This window comes from Equus przewalskii, chromosome 22 (assembly GCF_037783145.1).
Source record: "Equus przewalskii isolate Varuska chromosome 22, EquPr2, whole genome shotgun sequence".
Taxonomy (NCBI): Eukaryota; Metazoa; Chordata; class Mammalia; order Perissodactyla; family Equidae; genus Equus; species Equus przewalskii.
In genome coordinates this window covers 22,773,015-22,785,472 of record NC_091852.1, presented here as the reverse complement: position 1 = coordinate 22,785,472, position 12,458 = coordinate 22,773,015, and the positions used below count along the sequence as shown (strand labels likewise).

Sequence of the window (12,458 nt, the reverse complement as noted above, 5' to 3'; positions counted from 1 at the left end):
CTTTACTGACAGTTTGGGTCATATACTTCTTTGTTATGGGGCTGTCCTGTGCATGTTTAGCTGTAGGCCTCTACCTACCAGATGCCAGTCACCCCTCTCATCCTCCCTCAAAATGCTGACAATCAAAAACCTCTCCAGACCCTGCCAAATGGGCCCCAGGGTGGGCGAGGAGGGATGACAAAATCTCCTAGGGTTGAGAACCACCTGTCTACAGAATCTACTAGCCAACACTCAAACCATTTTATTAGCTACCATTTATTGAGAATTTATAAATATTATCTCCAATTGCCATGCTCATATTACAAGGTAGGTCTTATTACCTACATTTAATAGTTGAAGAAATAGATAAATTAACTTGCCCCAAATCCTACAGCTGGTAGACCTGGGCTTCTGACCAAGGCTGGTCCAACTCCAAAGCTCATACCGCTCCTGCTGCCACGCTCCCTCTCTCTGGAAAATCAAGGACTTTTTTTCCTTTAAAATGTAAGGAAATTCTTCTCAAGTCAACTCAAGTCCAAAAATATTGATTGAGAAGCCATGAGAAGCTACAAGAGAAATCTAAGATGTTGCTCCTCTCAAGGAGTTTTCACTATCAAGGTCATTGAGGAGGTCAAGACTCTCACACAAAACAGTTAAAGAGCAGCACAAGGCAGTGGGAGTTTGGGCCAAAACGAACATTTTTAGAGTTAGAACTTTGTGAACCGAATGCCCTTTGTGTATGTCTGCTTCGTGTGTCCTTTCACTGCCAATCTTAATAATAAAAAAAAAGAAGGAGAAATGGAGCCTTGAAGTTCACGGGATCTACCAGCCACGCATCTTAGGAAATTAATTCTCTCGCCTTGAGGTGGGCTGGGGGTTGCTTCCAGCCAAACACTCAGCCATCTTCTTTCTGGCTCTCTGCACGAAGTCCACCTTTCCCCTTTCCTTTCGGATGGCGGTGTACTCATAAGCCTTGAGCTTGCTGTAGTAATCGGAGAACTTGTTGTAGAGGATGGAAATGGGCATCCCGTTGAGGATGATCCCAAAAGCAATGCAGAGGAAGGCAAAAAGCCTGCCTAGGTGGGTCTCTGGGTACATGTCTCCATAGCCCACAGTGGAGATGCTCACCTGTTGAGGAAGGAAAGCAGGATGGAACTGTTAGCATCATGAGGGAGGAGAAGAAAGGGAGAGAACCAAGCAGGGAAGTGTCTTCTGTCTCCTTGAAGGTGCACGTGGGTCATGTAACAGCTCACCATGGAGCCACCTTTTGGAGGTTCCAGAAAGTCTGCCTGCAGGACCTGTGTCATGGAAAGAACACAAGCTTTGAAGCTGAAAGACTTGGGTTTAAATCCTATCACTTACAAATTTTCTTATATACAATACAAGGAAGATAATACCTTTTTTAAATATGAAGAGCATATAAGATAACATGTGTAAAGTTCTTGGTGTCAAATGGGCTCCATAAATGTAGGTCTTTGTCTCTCCTCTGCTGGGCACCTTTAGGATGGGGGTCCCTGGGTTTGCCTACATGATATGTGTACTGGAAAGAGCTTAGAACCAGCCAGAGCTGACTCTGCCTTTTCCCTGCTGAGTGACCTTGGGCAAAACATTCAGTCTCTAAGCCTTGGTTCCTCCATCTAAAACGGGAGCATAGTACTTAACTCTCAGAATTCTCGTGAAGACTAACTAAGAAAATGAATATAAAATGCTTAACACAGTATCAGGCACACAAAAGGCATTAACTTCCTCTATTGTCCTTCTCTCTTCTTTAAAATGAAGACGATTGTAATAATTCTCAGGGTTGTTACTAGTTCAAATGAGAGTGTATGCAAAGGTGCTTTAACTGAACACCTGGAGGAACACACTCTCATTATTTTGCGAAGGGATTTTTGTAAGACATCACTGACCAAAAAATATGTTCACCTTGCGTGAAATTCTTCCCATCACTCTTGTCACACTGCTTTAAATTCCACTAATTAGAGATTTATTTAGGTTAACAAGCTTCTGTTTTAAAATGCAGATACCCTTGGGGCTAGTTATCAGTCAGTGTAGCCAGAGAAAACCGGGAAAACCTCCCAGGGCCTGTATTTTACGGCTCATGTACTAAGACTCCCTTTGGTCCCCAGACTGTTGGTGAAATTACTAGAAGTCTTTTAGGCAGGGCAGTTGATCACAGTTGAAAAAATGGTGCGTTGTACAAATCCAGGGGGCACTGTTCACTTCATTGATTTGCATTGTTGTTGCCACAACCTTCCAGCAGGCGGTCGTAAAAGGTACAAAGTCATTCTGTTGGCCCATACCAAGAAGGCCTATAGCTTAGAAATTTAAACCTTGTTTTGATGATGTAGGGGTTAGTCTGAACTTCAAATAAGGATGACTGGTTAATTAAAATGAAATGGAGAAGTGGGCCAGCTGGGCAAGTCCGGTGGGGCTGATAAGAACCACAGCTCCATCCAGCCCATAAAAAGAAAGCTTGCACCTCCTCTTTGGGGTGGGTGATGCACCACCTCTCCCTGCTCCATCTCCGGTGAGAGACCTGCTGACGGATGGGCTGCCCCAACAAGGTGGAGGAACACAAGCAAGCATCTAAGAGAGGCAGGATGGTGTAGACGAGGTGAAGGAAACAGGAATGGCTCTAGGCTCTGTGGGTCTGAATCGACTTCCCAGCTGTGTGACTTGGGCCAGTCACCTAACTTCTTTCTGTTTCCATTTCTACTTTTGAAATGCAGGGAGAATAATAGTACCTACCTCATAGGGTTGTTTTGGGAATTGCAGGAGTGCCTGGCCCAGGGTGTGTGAACGATAATGTTAGTTCCTCTACTTATGAGACCAACAGGCCATGGGAACAGGCTCCTCCCTGGCTCCTGCTGAATGCTGTGTGAGGGAGATTGAGCGGGATGCACTCTAGCTCCATTAGAGAATCTCCTTTTCCTACCTTGTGGACCAAAGGGTGATGAGAGGCAGTGATAAAGTGGGACTGTGGGTTAATCTCAAAGTATGCTTGCCTTCATGTGTTTCTTGTCACTGGCCACACCAAAAGGAAAAGAACATGAGTCAGACTTTGTCCAGGTGTGTGAAGTGAACAACAGTTTTCATACGTCACTAACACCATCACTCACACCTCTGTGGGACTGTTTAGTCAGTCTACTTTCCCTGGAGGAGGCCTAAAGGGGGTTGGATATAGGGGTGAATGACTTGAAGGGGTACTTTCAGAACAGGAAGCATCCATTTAAGGCCAGCAGAGGCTTTGAGGTAAACCAGCCCCTCAAAGGTGCAAGATTGGGGGGGGGGGGGAGGCTGGGAGGATACAGAGGAAGGAAAATAACTGAGACAAAGCACTGATTTTAAACTTCTGCTCAATCCCCACACTGGCTTTGCTTCACTCCCAACCCCAACTTCATTTTTTTGGGTTGAACTTTGAGTGAAAAGTCAACAGCAGAGAGAATTGGCTTAAGGAAGATGAAATATTTGATGTCCATAATATGATCTAAAGATTTTTGTTTATCTTGGATCTCTATTTTTAGAGAAAAGATCTCTGCTGCTCAGAGGCTCTGTATGACTGGTCCTGAAGAATCTGTTCAAAATGCATAGCTAATTTATGCATTGTCTGCATTGTGGATAATTTGACTCAACTAGTGATCTGGTTCTTGGTCCTTGGCTCCCAGAGGAACTCAGGATTCCTTGACTTTAGGGTACTTTTTCTCCACGTTCTACAGGCCAAATCTTTTCTCCCTGGATGCGCATTAAAGATCGAAGGCCCCAGAGTGGCCGACGTGACTTCACAGTGAGTTCTCAAATTAGTAGGAGTTGGGTTTGGAAATGTGACCAATATTTCTACAATCCATCTTAATATCCTGAAAAAACTGGCTGGTTCAGCCACTCTGTAAACTGGAAACTTACCATTCCGTTGAAAACTTACATATTTTCCCTAGCCTTTGGGTCCCAAAAGCCAGAATGTGACCTTCCCCTCAGCAGCTCACCCATTAATCAGCAAATGCTGGCCTGCTAGACATTACAAGGAGGACAAGGATCCAGTTCTTCTCTGAAACTTTAGAATGACTATACTTGAATTTCTCCTTCAACAAGGAATGTTTGTTTCCTTGATAATGAACTAGGCAGAGATTAAATCTTGGCACCCAGTAATCCATACATCTAGGAATTATGATCCCAGGGAATAAAACTGAGTTTTAAAAATAATTAACACCCCTTCTAGTGTTCCCAAAGAACTTGAGGTGGTAAAGACTAATGTTTTCTGGCTAACAGTATTGCATACCTCACTCATGTTGTCCTTTAAAGGATTTAGCTTCAAAGGCTATACTTAGCCTATCCATGCTGCTGTTGCCACAAATATTTTAGGAATTCCTCTTTGGGATTATAATCTGCACAGAGGATTCAGAGGCATGACCTTCAAACAAGTAGTCTTATTTACCTTGAGGGTTACCTCTGGGTGCCAATCTTAAACTCAAGGGTCTTGAGTTAAAATATTGAATCCATCCTCAAAAAGGGAAAGATTGAGCACCATTACAAAGAGGCAAATGGACATGTCACAGGCTCTGAAGATAATTCCTCAGTGGAATTCGAAGAATGTTTTGATCAGTGGAAGCACTGTTAGAATGAGGTCATGGGTGACCACCTTGAAGAGAACAACCAGGTATATTAAAGTTCTGACATGCACATAAATTGTACAATAAGGAGGTGTGCAAAAGCTAAGACAAGTTTGGGGTCTATTAATTTGTCCACAGAAAGGTATGCAATAATGACGATGCCCTCTGCATCCTCAGCTTACTTGGCACAACTCCCTGCCCTCTACAGTTCAGTCATGTCCCCCTCAGGTCATACTGGCCAACAGGAGAAGCATAGTTTAAAGAGATAAAATGGGACCACTCCAAATCAGGAGTGCACAAGATCAAAAGTGATTAAAAAAAAAAAAAAAAGAAGCCTAATAGCCTTTGCCCCACTTATGGCTCCTGTGCTGTTTCTGAAGCAGCTAGGAGAACTTTAATGCCTTCTATGCCAGACATTTACCCAGCGTCTCTCAGTCTAAGCCTGACACTCTTCTGTACTCTGTGCTGTAATTCTGCTGCTGGGAGTCTGCAAACTACAATTCCCAGATTCCCTTGCCTGCTGTCTTCTGGTTATGTTCTGCCAATGAGAGACACTGTTCGGAGACTGGAATGTGGGATGAGAGATAAGAGTCTCTCTTCCCCCTTCTGGTTTCTGTCATCATCCTCCAAAAACAGCAGACAGTGATGGCTCAGGCATCATGACACCAACCTCATAGTGTCATCTTAGGGGGCCCTGCAACAGCTAAACAGGAATTCCATCTCTGTCCTCCTAGATTCTGGTAACTCTATCTTCTGTTTGTTCCCCCAATTCTAGGGCCGACATCTCTTTCTTACAGTAACCAATCTTTGGGTTATTTCAGTTTGCCTTTTTGTTCCTCCAGCCTTCTAACACCTATATATCTATCTCCCTTATCAAATTCCTTTTGTTTAAAATATCTATCTTTTTTTTTTCTGTTTTCCTGACTGTAATCTGACTGATTCACCTTCCAAATGGGTCTTATCAAAGCAAGCAAGCAATCAACAAAAATAAAGTAAAATAAATCTCAGTGAATTTGTAAGTCCCACCTATTTGCAAGGAAATAATAACATACTTTAGGTAAACATATCAAGATAGGAACATGGTCTCTGGGCACAATTATCTGATGATAAATTTTCTTTTTGTAGAGTTTTTGAAGGAATGAGTTCATGACACAGTTTCCTGTTTGATTTCTACAGCTTTAACTTGCTCTAGAAGGCCCAGAAAGAAATAGTCTATTGAACAGTTTAATTGTCCTTTTCTACTTAAAAACATAGCCATACCGGAGGCCAATGATTACAGCTTCATCACAGAGCTAATTGTTCCTGTTGAGTTGTGCCGTGCATTTCCCACACCCAGGCAACTGGAGAGCCCAACACGCCTGGAGCTGCTCCAGGCGTGGGCCTGTTGATCTGGACACTCGGAAGGTCTCCCAAGATAGAACAGCTGACCCTTTTGTATGTTAGACAGACTCTCTCTTTTTCCCAGTAGAGAAGGAATCACTTCTATTTTCCCAAAAATGAATCTGGAAGCAAAGGTTATTGCTTCCATGTGATAAAGACTATCAACTTGTCAGATATGGTAGCCTCTATTTATTGCAGATGTCCTACAGGCTAGTATTTTACATATGTTTCCTATTAGTGCTTACAAATGACCTCTATCTGACAGACGAGTAGGACAGGACTATCTGCTATCCTAACACAGGAGCACGTGCAGACATGAGCGTCCACAAGGGATTTGTTTTGCAGCTGGAAGAGAATTCACAATAATGAATATTACTGTATTCCTCCTAAAACCCTGAGTTGAATGACAGAGGAAGGCTGCAGGATCTTGGCATAGAGAGACGGAAGATTATTAAAAGCAAGTCAGATTTTGGAATTGTCTGAAAGTACTAAAAACACATGGAAGAAAAGATTAGAGAATGTGTCTCTAATGTGGGTGAATATATCCCAAGGGAGACAGCACAGGGGTGGTGCAAGAACATAGCAATCATATTTTTCTTTCCCTCATCTTTAATTTGCAATGTGTGGGGGTATGTTTTCTGATGTGTATAGTATATTTGAGCAGCAATATCTTACTGCAGTAGAATGACCGTATTACTGGACCCATTCTTTACAGCTTCCTCTATCCTAGCTCTTTGCCACACAACTTTGCAGTGCTTTCCTACCATGAGTGGGCCAACCCACTCTGCCCTTTGACTGTGACTTTGCTCTTGTGACTTGCTTTGGCCAACGGGTTGAACAAATGACAGGAACAGAAGCTTCTACAGTGCTTGCATGATTGGACTTGTACTCTCTCACTTGCCCTTTGCCTTGGCCATGGATTCATGCCTGCTGGAGGACATGTGGTCTAGTCTCCCCTTCATCCTAGCTATCAATCAGCTGACCATCAGACATGTGAGTGACTGACACCAGCCCAAATGGGAAGAACGTTCTAGTTGAAACTAGCCTAAATTGCAGACTTGCAAACTCATGAGCTAAATAAATGCTTGACAATTAAGCCATTGAGTTTTAGGGTTGTTTGTGATACATCATTATTATAGCAATAAATAACATAATTTATGAATAACTAAACACGTATTTATCATGGGTGTGTGCTCAAAAAATTTTAAATTATGTGGTGTATTGATCAGTAAAATGCTTGGAAACCACTGGATCAGTTACTTTGAGGATTCTACTTCTCAGATTCTCATGTCTGTTTCATCCTATTTAGATAAGTTTCTTCTCATCATTCAAATTTTAGCTCAATGTCAACTTCTCCAAGAGGGCTTCTCTGACTCTCCCATTAAAGGTAGATTCCACCACCCAAGTCACTATCCTGTTATCTTATACAAGACCCACCAAGATCTGAAATTATTTATTATCTTTCTCCTCTAGAATATAAACTCCATGAGGGAAAGAACTTCACCTTCTTTTCCCATCACCCGGAATCCCTAGTGTTTACAATACTACTTGGCTTTACTGGAGGTGCTTAAAAATTCTTGCTCCATGAATGAATGAGATGGACTTTTGTGGGTTACATGAAGAATTGGTCCTAATATTTTGCATCTTTTTACTTTGCATCTACATAAGGAAGCAAGACATTTTGCTTGCATCATTTTGACATGTTCTTTTCTCTTTGCTCCACTGAGAATACGGACCCTTAGTAAACAATATGCAGCGTCATCAGAAGTATGGAGAAGAACGGGGTTAATAACACGTCAGTCCTGGGGAATAGAGCAGTCCTGGAATGTGCAAGGGGAATTGCTCCTATTGTTTTCATAGGTTAGTTTAGAAACAAATACAAGTTATCAGTCTTTTATCTAATAATGAGTTTTACTAGTATAAATAATTCTCAGAGAATAAAATGGACGAAGGCCATTATAAAAGGTTAGGGTTTGTAAACGGTAAGGCCGAAATGTGCAAATTTGGGTCTGTGAAAGGGTGCCCGGTAGAGCTAATGGCCACAACAGAAACCTCACATTGGTAAAAGCAAGAATTGGTAAAATTTGTTATAGATAAAAACTGAATAGTGATTCAATTTTTATTGTAAAGTTTATGGAAAACACTGATCTTGAGTAAAATAATTTTAGTTAACATAAAAAGAGGATAATTTGAAAGTTTCAAATGTCATTTGCATTAAACAGATCAAGAAATTAAAAGGGATCAATAGGCATTCACTTCAGGAAATTTTTTAAAAGAAAAATCCATTATTGGCAACAGAATTATTATCAAAAGCTTTATATTAATATACAAAAGGTAGACAAAGTTTTGTGGGTTAAAACTATAGTCTCAAAGATTCCACTAGGTCCAGCCTATATATGTCAGCCTTCGAAGATATCTGGGTGAATGGAAACGACTCTCTAAAACTGGATATCATATCATAAGCATGCGGATTTGCTCTTTTCCCTTCCTGCTTTACTCACCTCCAAAGTAAATGTCATTTGCTGGGGGACAAATCATCCTCCATCAGCTCCATCTGTACACGTGGTTTATCTGCTATGGGGATGACCTTTCATCATTTGGAATATGATCAGAGGAGCGGCATTTGGCTAGCTCCTTCGAAAGGGCCTAATGTCATCCCATCACTGGAGAAAGCTCACAAATCCTGTTGTACATATGAGCTCTCTGCTTTTCAGGGAAGGAAAACACATTGAACTGAAGAGCTCTGCATCCTCCCCTTTGAGAGACAAGGAAACTGAGGACAGGTACTGAGGGAGTGAACTTTCACAGTTCATTATTTAGGGTCACACTCAACTTATTAGCAGATCTGGGACTAGAACCTAAATCTAAATCTTCCATCCCACTACTGTACAATGTGAGCAACCCCGGGTTGGTACATCTCAGAGGTTCACACCAGACTGTGGGTTCTGACATACCGAATATTAATGTCGAAAATACCTACTTTCTGAAGTGGGAAGAACTGCTTATATTAATGTCTTTAAAGGCATTACAAATAATGTACTTAAAAAAATTAAGAATCCATACATGCAGTTCTTTCCTGTGCACATATGTCAACTTATTGACCCGAGAGGACCCAGTCGGCATTTCCAGGGATTCAGGGATTTTCCAGGGATTTAGTCTAGTATACCAGAAATACAGATATTGAAATAAATGGCATAAATTATCAAAAGGCGAGTACCAAAGAAAACAATGGCAAAAATAAATACTACACTGTACAAATTAGGCAAGACATGCAGAAGACTACAACTTGAAAGAGGCAGTGCTGGGGTGTGGAGGGGGTGGATTTCTGAGTTGGACAGCCTTGGGTCTCATCCTCGCTCTGCTGCCTTGAGCTGTGTGTCTACACTCAAACTCTCTCTACACCTCAATTCCTCTAGCTGTAAAACGGGGCAATAATGCCTGGTCCTGAAAGAATTTTAGTGACGTGGCGCAAGTTTCAATTTCAGATGCTTCCTTCTGTGTCCAGATTTAGCTACAACCAGAGGGATTTCAGTTAGGGTTGACATGGTTCAGTGGAGTCTCACTTCCTCCTCTGAATAAGTCTCTAGTTTCCTTCAAAACTTGAAGCCACTTCCAATGTGTCCTCTTTTTTAAACAAAATGGCAATCATAAACACCTCACAGGGTTGGGATGCTGAAATAAGATAAACTTTATAAACTACTTAGGACAACAGATGTTCAACAAGTGGCAAATAAGAATGATTATGAAGCTTCTCACATACGTCAACAATGAATCCTCCATAAAATCTGTCTGTTTTAAAACTAAATCTAGATTTGGAGATTCCTAGGACTAAGTCAAGTTAAGTTCCTTACTGGACTATAGCGTCTATATCTTTCCACCCCTATAACACCCACCTCTGTAAATCAGGGGACAAAGACAGGTGGCTGATAATCAAGGAAATGTGGGACTAGCTTCTGCTAGGCCTTGGGAAAGCCCAAGGGCCGTGTTACTTACCGCTGCCCACCACCAGGCGTGGGGGATGCTGGTGAAGTTGGTGCCGGGCATGTCGTGCTCCACGGAGTAGGCAGCCGCGGAGAAGGCGAAGATGCCCATGGTGATGAAGAGCAGCAGGCAGCCCACCTGCTGGTAGCACTGGCGCAGCGTGAAGCCGAAGGCGCGCAGCCCGGTGGAGTGGCGCGCTAGCTTGAGGATACGGAGGATGCGCATGAGGCGCATGATGCGCAGGACCTGGCCCACCTTGCCCACGCGGCCCACGGTCTCCAGGTCGTGCTCCAGAGGTGAGCCCTTGCCGTGCTGTTGGTCTTCGCTGGTGAAGCACTCAAGCAGCAGCTGCAGGTAGAGCGGCAGGATGGCCACGAGGTCCACCAGGTTGAGGGCGCTGCGCGCAAAGCGCCGCAGGTCGGGCGTGGAGGCGAGGCGCAGCAGGAACTCCAGCGTGAAGAAGGCGATGCACAGCATCTCCACGTGCTCCAGGATGGGCCTCGGGTCGCTGCCGCCCGCTCCGTGCTCCGTGTGTTGATGCATCTCCTCCACCGTGTTGAGCGCCAGCGCTACGACGGAGACAAGCACGAAGAGGCTGGAGGCCACCCCGATGACCTTGGCGGCCACTGACGAGAAGGGCTTCTCCAGAAGGTTCCAGAGGCAGCGCCGCTGCGGTCCGTAGAAGCGCATGTCTCGGAAGAGCTCCTCGGCCTCCTCAGCCTGCGCCTGGGCGCGCAGCTCGCGCTGGATCTTGAGCTGCTCGCTGAGCTCGTCGCGCCGCTCCTCGAAGCAGATGCGGCAGCAGCGCGGCGTGTACTTGAGTCGCACGCCCCAGTAGCCCAGCTCCTCCAGGAAGCTGCGCGGGCACAGCTCGTCGCGCACCATTAGCACGCCTGACAAGTAGAAGTTGTAAACGAGCTGGAACACGGCTGGGTCGTGGTCGAAGAAGTACTCGTCTGTCTGCGCCTCGTAGTCATCACACAGGGCCAGCTGGCGGCTGCGGCTGGTGGAGGTGGCCAGGCGGCCCAGGCGCGTCTTGGGGTAGCAGGCCAGCTCAATGTAGTCCAGGCGGTAGCTGAGGCCACCTACGTTCACTTTCAGCGTGGACGACACGGCCGGAGAGTCCTGGCAGCCTTCGGACTGGGCGGTGGTGGCCGCCTCTGGCTGCTGGTCCGCCTCGGGCAGGTCGTCCTTCAACTCATCCTCCTCTTCCCCATCCTCGTCCTCCTCGATGTAGTAGTTGTAGTTGCCCTCGGTCCAGGCTGGGATGCTGGCCTGGGAGCCGGAACGGCCTCCCACGGAGCAGATGCTCCTGCGGTGTTGGCTGCCCCCTGCCTGGGATGCGTCCTCGCTCTCCGTAGTATTCCAGGGCTTGTAGCTCCAAGACCGCCTCCTCTCGCTCTGTTTCAGCATGGCTGCGGGAAGTGGACCCCTGCTTGTCCTTCCTGGCTGTTGTAGGGTGCCTAGCCTGCTTACCGACCTTAGGAGGATGGATCACGTCTTAGAGAGACCGGTCTGGACCAGCAGACCTAAGGTCTGGGCATTGTCCTCAGAGCTGCCCCTCCTTGGGCCCGGGGCAGCCCAGCCCAGCCTTCCGGGACTGAACACACGCAGACGGCGGTCGACTGCTCTAATCTTGCTGATAGGGAAGAAGCAAGTGTTAAGGAGGGATTTAGAGCCTCTTAGTCTGTCCTCCCACCCCTCCTGCCCACCATCTGTGACGTAGAGGATGATTATGTGGCCTCCAATCTGTAGATAATCCCAAAGTGGCAGAGATTATTGCTAATAAAAGCATTGGCCAACCCTGCCTTTAGAAAGTGCTTGGTGTACTGTGCTGAGATGAAATCAACTGTTAGCTATAGAGTATGGATGCCTGTGTCTTGACCGTTAACTGTTGAAACTGCAGCTTCTGCCCTAGGTAAACCCATCATTAACAGGGACAGAAATAGCAACAGAAGGCTTAAAGCGGACTTCATGACAAGTCAGTTTTCCTCTCAGCATACCTCTTTGTTTAAGTTATATGAGATGTCAAATGATCGCCTTCCCATCCGTTCACGTGGTCACACTTTTTTTTTCATATGTATTCTCCTTGGCGGCACTGCTCTGAGTCCCGTCTGATCTTTAAGTCAGTCTCAGTTTCTCTCTGCCTCTCTCCGTCTCTGTCTGTCTGTCCCTTCCTTCTCTTAAAGGATGAAGACATGTTTCAAGGTAGAATCCCGGGGCTGGTGGGTGGATGTCCTTAGGGCCTTGTAGCCCTGCTCAGCTGGTGTATTATGCCATAGATAAAGGTGGCCAGACTTCCTTCCAAGGAAAAGGTTCTCACCACTCTTCAAGATGTGACTTTTTCTTTTTAAGTCTCTTTCCACGTGTAAGGCACTGTGCTAGGTGCTGGAGGTGGAAGCTTCCTAGAGACACCATTGCAGCCCTCAAGTTGCTCGTGGTTTTGTAGGCGACATAAATATTCAAGCACAACAAAAAAGTGAGTAAAAAATACAGAGGTAGCAGAGAAGAGGA

At 45.0% G+C, this 12,458-nt stretch overlaps 1 protein-coding gene across 1 annotated transcript; it reads right to left on the bottom strand.

Moving 5' to 3' along the window:
- Positions 1-239: 239 nt before the first annotated feature.
- KCNV2 (potassium voltage-gated channel modifier subfamily V member 2) lies at positions 240-11,777 on the bottom strand. Its single transcript, XM_008543793.2, has 2 exons — positions 9,957-11,777; positions 240-1,107 (listed from the first exon to the last, which is right to left on the bottom strand). The coding sequence occupies exons 1-2, from the start codon at positions 11,355-11,357 to the stop codon at positions 826-828; spliced, it is 1,683 nt and encodes a 560-aa protein (XP_008542015.2). The 5' UTR covers positions 11,358-11,777; the 3' UTR covers positions 240-825.
- Between the last annotated feature and the right edge of the window lie 681 nt (positions 11,778-12,458).

Coding starts and splice junctions, on each gene's coding strand:
- KCNV2 (XM_008543793.2), bottom strand. CDS start 11,357: ATGCTGAAACAGAGCGAGAGGAGGCGGTCTTGGAGCTACAAGCCCTGG. Junction 1,108..9,956: donor ACGCCTGGTGGTGGGCAGCG/GTAAGTAACACG, acceptor CTTCCTCAACAG/GTGAGCATCTCCACTGTGGG.